The sequence below is a fragment of the Notothenia rossii genome, assembly GCF_949606895.1.
Source record: "Notothenia rossii genome assembly, chromosome: 4".
NCBI classification, from domain to species: domain Eukaryota; kingdom Metazoa; phylum Chordata; class Actinopteri; order Perciformes; family Nototheniidae; genus Notothenia; species Notothenia rossii.
In genome coordinates, this window is record NC_136902.1 from 19,635,068 (window position 1) to 19,647,864 (window position 12,797).

Sequence of the window (12,797 nt, forward strand, 5' to 3'; positions counted from 1 at the left end):
TAGAAAGGACTTGCAAAGGGAAATACAAATGAATTAGGGTGAAAATATTAGCTGTGTGACGCACATGTATGGGTGCACTCAAATCTAAAAAATGCATACACGCTGCGTTAGGAATCAAAACCTGTTTATTATGTCCCAGTGACGAGGCATACATAAAAAGAGAGAAACAAATAAGTGGATGGTACATTGATATATTGTTTGGCAGTGTTCCTTCAAGAACTACTCTAAATTAATTAGTGAAAAAAGATGCTACGGTATGCAATCATTTATATTTGGGTATCGTTGGTATGTCAAAAACACAAGCTTTGTATGCAAATGGGAAAGTAGAGTCTTTGTGGTCTTGCGGATGTCTGAAGATCCAGACCAGGCAAAATCATTTCAAAGTAAATGGTTTAGTATTGATCTGCTTCTAGTCCCCTCTGCCCAGAATGTGGTATGGTAGTCTGTATGCTGACTATGTGCTGAACAGACAATTATCCACACTTAGTCCAGTCTGGAAAAGAAGGAAAACTGAGCCTCAGCCGTGAAATTATAGGTAATTATTCCATCTCACGTCAAATGATGTGTAGTATGATGACTATGTTATGTCGCTAGCTCAGTTCACTCACAGAGAAACAATGGTTAGTATCCAAGAAGAAACTTAACTGCAGGTATAACACCTCAAGGTTGCTATTTAGGTTAAAGAAATGCTGGACTCAGAGCTTTAAGTCCATAATAATCTGTAGTTCGCTTTGAGGTAGATGAGTGTCTCCAGGTTCTTTGGTAAAACTCGGCCCATCTCTGGCCGCAGACAGCGCTCAGCAGAAGTGAAAATATTTTCGACTACAGTGCCACAAGCAGGTATGGTTAACGCCCTCTTGGCCACGTTGGCAAGCAGAGGAAAGTCAATAGCTTTACGCCGCCAGTAATGCAAAGCCTCCTCATCTGTGGGTTCCTCTCGTAGGTAGACGGCCAGCTCCTGCTCCAGGCTCTTGGCCTGCGTTGTGGGTCTCTGCTTGATGAAAGAGAACAGCTTACAGGGCCGGGAAAGCGAGGAGGCCGGCGATGGAGCTGGAGTAGGAGGGGTAGGAGGGGTCTGGGATTGAGGATGTAGGACTGTGTTGGGTTCTATAGGGCTTGAGGCTGTTGAATGTTTGGACAACTCCTCTATGAGGACTTGTCTGTGCCAGTCGGGGTTGCTGCTCCAAGTGAGCTTGAACTGGGGGTCCAGAGTAGTGGCAGTGATGTAGAGAGGGTCCTCTAGGACAGGGGCCAGCCGGCGCTCTACAGACTGGCTGAGGCCCAGCAGGAGAGAGGGGCAGTGTGGGGTCGACGTCTCAGAGAGATGCTTACGAAGGCCCAGAACACACGGCAGGGCCAGACTGATGGACACATGTCTGTCTGTCATTCTGTCTGCCTGCCTGTCCCCTTGCACCATGTCCCAGGCCTCAGTGAAGGGCTCCAAAGTGTCAGTGAGCTCCCTCAGCAGCACTCTCTCTGAAACCCCTGGCACCAGCTCCTCCGGACCGCTCACCTCCTCCAGGAACTCCATGGAGTCCAGCAGCCGCCGAAGCACCTGCACCAAACAGAAATAATTACAAACAATTATAAACTATACGGTTAAAACTATGGTCACACACACTCTTTATTTTGTCATTACAGAAAAGCATTTATCAGTATCGAAATATTAACAGCTTAAACATCTTCATAATCAGGACATTGGTGTTATAATGGATCATACTGCTTTCTGGTAACACTTAAAGGTCCCATGTCATGCTTTTCCGGTTATTACCCGTCCCCTTGTGTGTTATGAAGGTTTTTATGCATGCAAACGGTCTGCAGAGTCACAAATCCTCAAAGTACACCTTGTAGCGAGTAAAACTCTAACACAGAAAATACCTGTCTGTGCTGCCCCAGAACGCCTCGTTGGAGATTTCTATTTTTCCATTTTTTTCTTCCTGAGTAAAGTGAGGTAAACTGGCATAGTGCCGTAACGGCCCCTCACACACACACACACACACACACTCACTCAGCCTTATCTTTTCTCAGCTGCAGCTCGGTGAATTTCTCAGCCTGAACTCAGCTTGAGCACAGACACAAACTGACAGGCTGAGTTCAGGTGAGTTTCGCGGTGTCTCGCAGACCCCACGCAGCAACCAGGAAACAGCCCCAGTAATCCAGCTCACAATGTGCGCAGCAGCGAGCCCCGCAACGCCCCGCCAACACGGCACCCAGTCCCCACGCAGCATTCTCATCTGTTTGTCATTACTGGTTTCATTTTCTAGTTGCTAAAAAACGCCATTGTAACACATAATCACTGATGTTCCGCTGTAACGGTGGTGGACTCATCAGAACAGATCAACAATCTATTCTAGTAGACCTCAACAATGGAATTATGATCAGTAGAAATGGCCATGACATGGGACCTTTAATATTAACCTCCCTAACAAGTATTTATAAGCAGCATATTAACAGCTTGAATCTGGCTTTTAACACACTATTATGTAGTTGCAAGCCGGTATTGGGACCTTTTGAAATGTTATTTAATGTTTTTTGTTTCTACAACTCCTCACTTAAGACCTTTAATTAATGGTACAACTGGTGATTGAAAATACAAGAATATATAGCTGTAAAACATTTGATTATGAAATGATTCACATGCATTTACACAAACTTAAATGTGTGTTTATAATAACATCATGGTGTAAGAAGGTATTAAGTGATATACTATAAATGCTTAGTAGGGGGAGTGAAGGTAAAGGGCTGCTTGTATACTATTAATACCTTGAGTTGAGCAGCCCAGTCTCTTGCTGCATGAGGGGGATTTCCCGGCCCCCCCATGCTCAGCCCAGGACCATCAAACACCTGGCTCAGCTTCTCAGGAGGGACCGCCGAGGTAATGTAGTTGTAGAAACAGGCAGCCTTTGCCAGTGTGGAGGTGATCTGTGGACAGGAGTGTAACCCCTCTCTCACACACTGTTCAAGTGAGCGGGAGAAACAGTCCACTCGACCAACACCCAGACCCTGCTCCCACGAGTCCTTCCCCTCTCGTCCATCAGCATGGCCATTCTGTATCCCTTCCTCCTCATTGTTACTATTGTCCTCCTCTTCTCCATCAACTACGTCTTGCCCCGTAGTGGGAGCAGGAGAAAGCAGGAAACCGGGAAGAAAACATGGCTTTAATGTTGTTGTTGCCAGGAAAGGATCTGCAACCACACGAAATGCTCTCCCTGACACGCCATGAGAGTGACATACTTCATCAAAATCTGAAAGCACACGATTCCCAGAGAATCTTCCAGTCAGAGGAAGGCAAGCCAGGAGAGCCGAATGCATCTGCCAATCAGATGTGAGAAAGTGGCAGGTGACACCAAGGTACCTGCAGAGAGAGAGAGAGAGAGAGAGAGAGAGAGAGAGAGAGAGAGAGAGAGAGAGAAGTGGACTCATCAGTGAGGTAATCAAACGAAGAGGGATTCATGTTGTTTTTTTGTTGATTTTACCTCCTTACCCTGAAGTGGCTCCAGTGAAGCACCTCCAGAGATCCAGGCTGAGGCTAAGGGCGTGCACGGAGGCCAGGGCCTGGCGGGTTGCTACTTGGGCCTGGTAGGCGTAGGCTGGGAAGAGCTGGCTCTGGACGTAGTGTTGGGGCTCGGGGGTGTAGCGTGGCTCAAGGAGCTGAAGCAGCTCTCTGAAGCCTTGATTTTCCACTATAGACACTGGCTGCAGATCACGCACAATCATCTTAGCTATAGCCTCAGAGATCAGAACCTGTGGTGACAACACAAATATATAATCCTTTTTATAGCAAATTAAATGAAAACCACTTGTTTTGATTTCATAAATAGTAGCTCAGTTACTTTCATCTAAAGTGATGCTGAATAACACACACCTGACGTGGGTCATGTCTATCAAACTTGGTCAACCCTCCCCCAGAGCCTCCTCCTACTCCTCCCTCAAGGGTTGCCATTCCTCCAACACCTCCTCCTCCTCCTCCTCCTCCAACTCCCACTCGAGTACTGATGGGGTGAGCGAAGCGGGTATTTCCTCCATTTGTGGTGAAACTGTGCAGGAAACCAGAGGAGTAACCCTCTCTCTTCAAATCCTTCCTTTTCACAAAGTCATCATACATAGCCTGGTGCTTCCGCTGAATGGGAGAGAGGAACAGCATGTTAGTGGTGGATCGTCTCACCATACTGCCCTGTATTGACATATCTGTGAAGGAGGACACAGTGTAAAAGAGCAGCAATACACAGAGACGAGTTTATATAGCGGTCACTGTGTGGTATTAAAGATGCTGTGAGGACAGCTGTTTCGGTCGGTGCAGAAATAAATACAAGACTGAGAATTAAATATATATATGTATAGTTAACATTATTACCTTGAGATGCGTTACGAAGTTGGACGTGACACTCCGCTTCGCCTGGATCCTGGTACCACAAGCCTTGCAGTTGGACTCGATTTTGCCATTTTCACCTTCAAACACAATATTAAAGTAATCCAAAATAGACACCTTCGAAACTGACGCCATTGGAGCCCACAGTTCAAGTTGGGTAAAATCAATTTGCGATCAAGGACAATCTGAGCGTGAGGAATCAATCTCTCACATCGTCGCTAAACATGAGCACACGCCAGTGTGTTTACTTCTCTATCCCTCATCATGCATTAAAGGTTGCCAGCTGCGCAGACAAAAGGAAATGTAATTCAAAGCGCGAGTTGCGTCGTCAGAAATCGCTCGGCCACAATCTGAAGGGCTGCTGCGGAAACACCAACAATAATACAGTGATCGGTTGTTTCTGCGCTCCCAACAGTCTATAGGACGTAAGTGAAGGGGAGGCAGAGCGCCGTTTCATGGAGGCATATCAGTATTATAATTGGATCAGGAAGTACACACACTAAACGGGAGTCTCGTTTTCCTTTTCGGCAGTTCCCGGAAATGTTCGGCTGTCCAGAGGAGGCAGAACATCCTCTGGTAGCCTATAATACTTCTGATAATATAATGTAATAATAACACAGAATTTCTGTCTGTCTGATCAAATAAAAAATACTTACTTTATTAAACATCACATTTATTTATTTTTTGCATGATACATTTAGAAGAAATAAGACAGAATCGAACATTTATATAATTTGGTACCACTTTTCAAAAAGGCCGCCTTTATAATGGGGTTAAAACGTTGTAAATAATGGCTCTATTAATGGTTATTAAGTGGACAGGTTGTGGAAACCCCCACATTGTATAATAATCTTTATTTACAGTATTTTGCAAACCAAAAGTGTTCTCTACAAAACAAAGACCACATTGTGCGATCAACATGTGGAAATGAGTACACAAAAACCTTAAAAAATAATAAATCAAATAATTGATATGCAAATCATGTTTTACCGTTTTCTTTTCTAAATGGCTGCAGAGAATCAATATAACTGCATTACAACCAAATATAATGCATTTAACACTAGTCAAAGGCATTGTTCACAACCTGGCAACCTAAAATAGGTTAGTTTAAACCGCCTATAATGATCTATTAATTATAAGTAAATGCTTATTTTGTATTATTATGTCTTATAAATCATGTATAAATGGTGCATTATCGAGAAATGGTACCATCTATTATAAAGATTCTAAAAAGTGATCTTGTCTACAACACAGAAATACTAAAACAGCATTCACAAACACATTGTCAAAAAACGCACAAGTTCAAACTTTATCTAATATTATTTACTCATTCAGTCAAACAGAATAATCTGTAATCTCTCATTCAAAATCCACCCAGAGGATCCATGTTGAGTTCAATTGGCCCTGAAGAAATAGACTGACTCCAACCTGTCACTCTCTTTAGCCAGAGAGTCTTCTCAGGTCATTTTCAGGTTAAACTCAACAGTTATTTATTCTGTCAGCTTTTCCAACCGAGTTGCTGAGACTTCTTGGAGAATGGGTTTGTCCTTCCTGCATTGCTTCAGCTCCTGCCTGCTGTTCAAAATGGCAGTCTGAAGGGTTGCAATCTCAGCTGACAGCTCAATTACTGTAATATGACAGAAAGAAAGGAGAGAAGATGAGGGACGATGAAAATGATTTACCGATAGTATGCTGAGAACTGTCACTTTTCATCTTGTACACATGCATAACGATACCAGTGACCAATACAAAAAACGGTTATTTCTCTAAGCCTTATGAGTGTAATTTATTATGCAGAATTGTTATTTTTGCCGGTTTAGAATGAATTTGACATGAATTATTTTGAGGTAGCAAGACAATCAGTTATTTTTCCTTTTCTCCAAGTTAATTTATCTATCCATCCATATCTATAACCATATAGCTATTGTTGTAAGTATACACATGCAGCTATATATATATATATATATATTACACTCTATAAGATTCCTACATATATACAAGAACCTAATGTGAACTTGAGAGCTTAAACCATAGCAACTAAAGAATTGAAATTGACAAAACATAAGCAACATCTGATAACACTTATTATATCATGTGGCATAACAAAAGACCCTGCATATATAGGCTAGGTAATGTATCGCCGGTAATGCTACATGTTTTTAAATTGCAGATTGTATATCACAAATTGCCAGTGTATTATTTTATTGCATTGTTTTGTGAATGATCAATAGGTTATGTTATATTACGGAAGCATTTGTTTTTTAGGTTGTTATAAATTGAGCTCTAAGGACAACCTCAAGAATCTCAGGGTAAAGCATATTGTTATATTGGATGAACCGTGTATAACTGTTATTGGATGATTGTTTTGGTACATTGTGGAAGGAAAGATAACAATAACTATTCATAGCAGAATTAAGTATGTAAGACATAATTACTCTGTAGCCATGTTAGTTTGACAATAAAGTACCTTGAACCTTGAAGTATTGAATTAAAATGACCATGGCTATATCCTTAGGTTAACTACGTATCAGCAGATCAAATGTTTGAGTGCTTTGAATCCAAATCTTTTGGAGATGTAACATTACATGTTAGACGCTTTTATCCAAAGCGACTTACATACTCAATACTGTGGGCAATCCCCACAGGAGCAATTTGGGGTGAAGTGTCTTGCACAGGGACACAACGACATGCTGACTGCAGTGGGACTCGAACTTGCTATCCTCTGATAAGAAGATCAGCGCATTAACCCACTGTGCCACACGTCTCCCTAACAACATACCTTGCGTGAATGACGACTGTGCTTGTTTTAGAGTTTGTGGCACCAGAATCCCAAACCATTTCAGTGGATCTTGCTGCAGATTCTGGTCACTTTTTCTTATTGGAGTTACTTCGGGAGCTTTCTCACTGCTGGCTTCTTCACCTTCCTTTTTTTCTGGGACATTATTTTTCGGTTTGTTTCTTCTCCTGACACCTATAAAACCACATGATTTCATACATCAAAAATTGATTTGTTTTATGTTAATTTAAACAACATTATTTGTATCACCACATGGACTGTAGCAGACTCACCTTCTTCCTGAGGCCCAATATCCTCTATTGACCTGGCTTCTTTTCCTGCCTCATCTCTAGCCTTTTGTTTGGACCTTTCGGTGCAGAAATCCACCTCACCATTGTCCAGTGTTCTATAATACATCAATTCAAGACATCACAATTAACAATCATTCTAAATCAGCATAGATTAAGCTTGAAGCAAACATTTCTTCAAAACACAACATCTAATACCTCACCTTGCATGGACACAGACCAGAGGCTCTATCTCACTTGCATACTGAAGTGCAGAGACACGCTTGTTTCCCATGGAATATCGTGCCTTGGACATGGAAAACCATCCCTGTGGGGAACAAGAAATTGAAACTAAATTGTTGTCGGGAGTAGAGGAAACAGGATAACATAAGGGCCTTCAAATATTACAAAAAATAAAAGATAAATGTTAGGTGTATATGCACTTACATCTGAGGACATACATTTGAAAAATAACGTAGGCACAATAGATGAATTGTAATTGAAGAATAAGAATACAAATAGTAGTTAAATAAAAATAGTACACAAAACAGCAAATCCTTATAAATCAAAGGACTATACTACTATGTTTGTAGCAAACATTTATTAAATGATCAAACATTTCAGCTCGATTGTAAAATGGTTTCCACTACAAAAACGTTTTGTGCAGATTTATCACATTCATTAAAACACATTTTAAACACAGTGATCAAGTTAACCCTAAATTGTTTTCTGTGTGCTACCTGCTCAATGAGAGAGTTGAGAGCGGCTCGTTTCTCCTCCAGTAACTCCAGCTGGTCCATGAACCGGAGCAGCTTTTCGTCCAGTAACAGAGAAGATTCTTCCAATTCTAAAACAACCATGTCGATTTTTTCAGCGTTACCAACTCGAGTGCTTTTTCATACAATCTTACCTGGCGTTTTTTTTACTAAAAAAAAAACATCCGTTCAAGATTTAAACCAGGTTTTAACGCACTAAAATGACCTATACGATTTTAAAAGACGTTACTACTTCCGTGTATGGGGAGCATCATGTGAAAAATGCCGTCACGTGATCAACATCACATGTCTGCTTCTTCTTTTTCTTCTTTTTTTTTTGCTTTAATGGCGAGTCGCAACCACTCGGGGCATTATCGCCACCTACTGTTGACTTATTGAATCTTCAAGTTAAATCTTTGTCCTCAGACCAGTGTTTTTGAGAAACTTGAAGAGATCAGTTTGTGAACTTCTTCATTTCTTGAGTTACTTCTAGCGAATATTTACTTGAAATTCATGTCCTTGATGTTAGGTTGTTCCATTGCAGTTTTCAGAATGAGTCTTTGCCTTGTATATTCCGGGCAGCTAAAAAATACATGATTTATTGTCTCTGATTGTTGGCAACCATCACAATTGCCAGTTGGATGTTTTTTCAATCAGATGCAGTGATGAGTTTAATCCGGAGTGACCCAATTGTATCCTACTGAGTTGATAATGTTCTGTTCTCTTCTATTACTCCCCCAAGTGCTTTCCATTCCTACTTCCCTTTGTATCTTCCTTTAGTCTTACTAGCCATTGTTGCTTGATATTAACTTGATAAATGATTTTACTTCTGCCCTAGGCTACTGCCAATTCAATCTGATTTGCTTTCAATTCATTTGTTGCCAGTTGATCCACTACCTCATTACCTCTAATACCCACAGGCAGGAATCCACACAAACTAAACAACAATTCCCGAATACTAACCTATACATTATGTGCAATATTTCATGCAGAATATCCTGACGACGGAATGACGATAAATTATGTATAGCCTGTACTCTCCAAAGTGGCGCTGGAGTCAGAGCGTGCCATCATCTCCACTGTGAACACTCTGATGTGATCACTCGCTCGCTTTTTCACTTTGACCTTTAACTCAGGAACATAAAATGCGCAAATATAGTTTTATAATTTTCTGGACTTTTGGATCCATCAGTAAATACTTAATAGTTACTTAATACTTAGTATAAACTGCCCATATTTTTCATGTAAGCTACAGTGTTCACATAAGCCTGCACATTGATTTGTATCTTTCTTTGAATGTAACCGTTTCAGTAAGGATAGATCTATTACAGGTTGAGGTATAAACCATGGCGGAACAGCTGATATTAACACAGTCGGACTAATATTCCATTCCTTAACTTTGAATTCCTTACATAATTACGAAACACAAACACTTTCTTTTTTAATTGTATTACTTTGTATAACTTGTTTTTACAGTTTGTTTAGTGAGTATCTTCATGGCCCTGTATTTGCCTTAGTTAACAATTCACTGTTTTCTCCTCAATCATATTGGTATTTCTCCGACCTCTACCTGAAGTGCCGACACTGGTGTAGATCTGACTGCCCCACAGCATATCCTTAGTGCTTGTGAATCTAATTTTTGTAGAGAAGAGTATGAAGCTGAACCGTACACTATTAGTCCTCTATGACTGATCTAATTGGGGCTGTCTATACGTTCCTCAAAGCAGCTTTATCAGCCCCCCACTTAGTGCCTGCCAAGCACCTCATAACATTTAAAACCTTTTTACATTTATCTAATACTTTTATGTATCAATGTGAGTACTCCATGTGACTCTCTCGTCCAACCATATTTCCAGAAACTTAAATGTCTTCACTTTCTTTAGTTCTTGTGCATAAAGTTTTAACCTATCCTCCTCATCTTTTTTCTCGTAAAAAATAAAGTTTCAGATTTTTCTACCGACAACCAAACCCCATGTCAGAGACCAGCTTTCAATTTCCGTAATTGCTTCCTGAATTTTACCTACAATATCATTTACATTTCTACCCCTTTTCCAAATAGCTCTATAATCTGCAAAAAGTTACTTTTATCAGATCCTATATATCATTTATCATAATAGAGAACAAAAGAGGACTAATTACGCTCCGTTGCGGGGTTCCATTCAAACAAAAAAATCCATAATCTAATATATGTTACCTCCCAAACCCATAATGTCCAGTTTTATTAATAATCCCTTCTTCCACATCATATCGTATAGGCTTTTTCCACATCAAAGAATACTAACATCCTTATTCGCTTGAGCTTTCCTGATTTCAGATTCCAGGCAGAGCACTGGAAAGTACTCCGCCCCTTCTAAACCACTCTGATATGGAGTCATTCATTCATTTTTTTCTACATAGTATGTCAGCCTTTCTGTTATCCTCTATGGCATACCATCCAACCTCCTCAATAAACTCCAACATATCCAGAACTCTGCTGCCCGCCTCCTCACCCACACCCGCTCCCGAGACCACATCACTCCCATCCTCCAGAACCTCCACTGGCTCCCCGTCCGTCAAAGAATCCACTTCAAAGTCCTCCTCATTACTTACAAAGCCCTCAACAACCAGCCCCCCCCTACCTCACAGACCTGCTGCACCACCACACCCCTTCCCGCTGCCTCCGCTCATCAGAAGCCAACCTCCTATCCATCCCCACCCGCACCAATCACCGGACCTGGGGGGACAGAGCCTTCTCCGTCGCTGCCCCCTCCCTCTGGAACTCACTCCCACAACCCATCAGAGACTGCACCGACCTCACCACCTTCAAAAAACTCATTAAAACTCACCTCTTCAATCCGGCTTTTCATGTGTGATTGTTTTTGTATTATTTGACTTTAAGTTTAACTATATATTTATTTGTTGTTCCTTTCTTCTCTTTTCTTTTTTCTTCACTATTATCTGTAAAGCGTCTTTGCGCACCTGTAAAAGCGCTAACAAATTAAATATATTATTATTATTATGATTATGATTATGATTATTATTCTTTCCATAAAACATCACATGTACCAATAGAAAAAAGGGGATGAATTACATCCATTGCCATTTAAAGAAGAACTTTTTGTACTGGGTGTAACTGTAACGTATATCCGTCACAAATATTGCTGAAAAACAGTTCATGTTAATATTTTACTTATCTTGGAACTATACACAATAAAGGACAAAAATGGTAGTTCCCATACCGGGAGTCGAACCCGGGCCGCCTGGGTGAAAACCAGGAATCCTAACCGCTAGACCATATGGGACCGATACATTGCTTATGATAGACTTAACTTTTTATACCAATTGGATGGGTCATTTGTGCATACGGAAGATTACAAGTGTTGATTCAAATCTACAAATGTGGCTGAAGCAGAAGTTGAAAATACCTTGAAACAATATGTCATATTTGCAAATACGTTGTACTTCATCTGACCGAATAGATAGTTAGCTTTGCTTACATTACATTAAACTTTTTCGTTCAACGTTACGTTATCTAATTTAAGGTAAAATGTTACTCGGGTACCGTAAAATATTATTGAAAGCCTCCCTGGCGTTGACTATATTGAATACGACCAAAAGCAAAGTAAGTAAAAGAAAACGACAGCTCTCAACCTCTCTCAAATAGAAAACTCTGCTAACCTCTGATGTATGCTAGCAGCCAAGTTAGCTTGCTAACTATCTCTACCGTATTTGCCGTCGACATAAGAGCCATATATACACAGTACACATATAAGATACATATGGTTAAAGGTCTTGAGGAATAAAGAATATCTGCTTTTTCGCGGACATATGAAATACCCCAAAACACAGTTGATACCCCAAAGCATCCGCCCCGGACTACTTTATAAATCGAACTGAAGTCGATGGTCGCATCACTCCCAGTAGCGCGCCGTGATCGTATAGTGGTTAGTACTCTGCGTTGTGGCCGCAGCAACCCCGGTTCGAATCCGGGTCACGGCAGGGTTAAATCCCTGACACGGCTTGGGAGGAAAACTTTTTTTCTTTTCTTTTAATAGTCTTGCAATGGGGCAGAGGTATTGGTATCCTCATTATTTGTTTTAAACAAAGAGAAATCCTATACAAATTCTAAACAAAGTTGGCCTCATCAATCTAAAACTATACACCAAACTATATACATAAAAAGGTGTCATTAATACAATACTTGCTGTTGGCAGTCTTAATTAAGTTAACGTTTATTTAACATTGAAACGTTACCGTTAGCAATGCCGGATTGCTAACTTTATGCAGACTAAAGTTGCTGTATATCAGTGTTGTTGCTTACTTTGAACAGCTCTGATGCGCCTCGCGACAGGTCCACTGTCGGACAACAACAGGGTGAGGGGGCGGGTTCGGAGCGAAGCCGTCCCGTGAGTGGCTATGTCCATTGTGAACTCGCGGAGGGATTGGCTTAGGTCCAGTCTCGATGGGCAGCCAGCATAAGAACTATTAAAATCAAATGTCAAAAAGAAAATCTGCATAACTTAATTAATCATGATAGCAACACACTAATAGTCATTGTTTAATCATCTGCTTGTGTATTTTGGTTCGCGGATTAGTTGGACATACGTTTATAGGCTTGTTGTGCACAATAT

At 40.8% G+C, this 12,797-nt stretch overlaps 2 protein-coding genes across 3 annotated transcripts; both read right to left on the reverse strand.

Annotated features, from left to right (window-relative positions):
- Window positions 1-107: 107 nt before the first annotated feature.
- LOC307035166 (zinc finger BED domain-containing protein 4) lies at window positions 108-12,605 on the reverse strand. Of its 2 annotated transcripts, XM_079674220.1 has the most exons (6): window positions 12,488-12,605; window positions 4,355-4,449; window positions 3,866-4,120; window positions 3,485-3,744; window positions 2,764-3,355; window positions 108-1,555 (listed from the first exon to the last, which is right to left on the reverse strand). In XM_079674220.1, exons 1-6 carry the CDS (start codon window positions 12,588-12,590, stop codon window positions 704-706), a joined length of 2,157 nt encoding a protein of 718 aa, XP_079530346.1. In that variant the 5' UTR covers window positions 12,591-12,605; the 3' UTR covers window positions 108-703. The 2 variants fall into 2 exon arrangements, with proteins under 2 accessions (XP_079530346.1, XP_079530347.1); XM_079674221.1 differs by lacking the exon at window positions 12,488-12,605 and having other exon boundaries at window positions 4,355-4,890.
- Window positions 5,002-8,527, reverse strand: vma22 (vacuolar ATPase assembly factor VMA22). The gene is made up of 5 exons (XM_079674223.1): window positions 8,173-8,527; window positions 7,657-7,760; window positions 7,439-7,551; window positions 7,149-7,340; window positions 5,002-5,996 (listed from the first exon to the last, which is right to left on the reverse strand). Exons 1-5 carry the CDS (start codon window positions 8,290-8,292, stop codon window positions 5,860-5,862), a joined length of 666 nt encoding a protein of 221 aa, XP_079530349.1. The 5' UTR covers window positions 8,293-8,527; the 3' UTR covers window positions 5,002-5,859.
- Window positions 12,606-12,797: the final 192 nt, after the last annotated feature.

Bases quoted from the DNA above. Each gene is read 5' to 3' on its own strand.
- vma22 (XM_079674223.1), bottom strand. From the start codon at position 8,292: ATGGTTGTTTTAGAATTGGAAGAATCTTCTCTGTTACTGGACGAAAAG. The intron at 7,341-7,438 runs GTGAGTCTGCTA...GTGGTTTTATAG, and splicing joins TATTGGGCCTCAGGAAGAAG to GTGTCAGGAGAAGAAACAAA. The intron at 5,997-7,148 runs GTATGTTGTTAG...GTCATATTACAG, and splicing joins ACAGTCGTCATTCACGCAAG to TAATTGAGCTGTCAGCTGAG.
- LOC307035166 (XM_079674220.1), bottom strand. From the start codon at position 12,590: ATGGACATAGCCACTCACGGGACGGCTTCGCTCCGAACCCGCCCCCTC. The intron at 4,121-4,354 runs GTAATAATGTTA...TCTCCCATTCAG, and splicing joins ACTTCGTAACGCATCTCAAG to CGGAAGCACCAGGCTATGTA. The intron at 1,556-2,763 runs GTATTAATAGTA...TGTTTGGTGCAG, and splicing joins ACTGGGCTGCTCAACTCAAG to GTGCTTCGGCGGCTGCTGGA.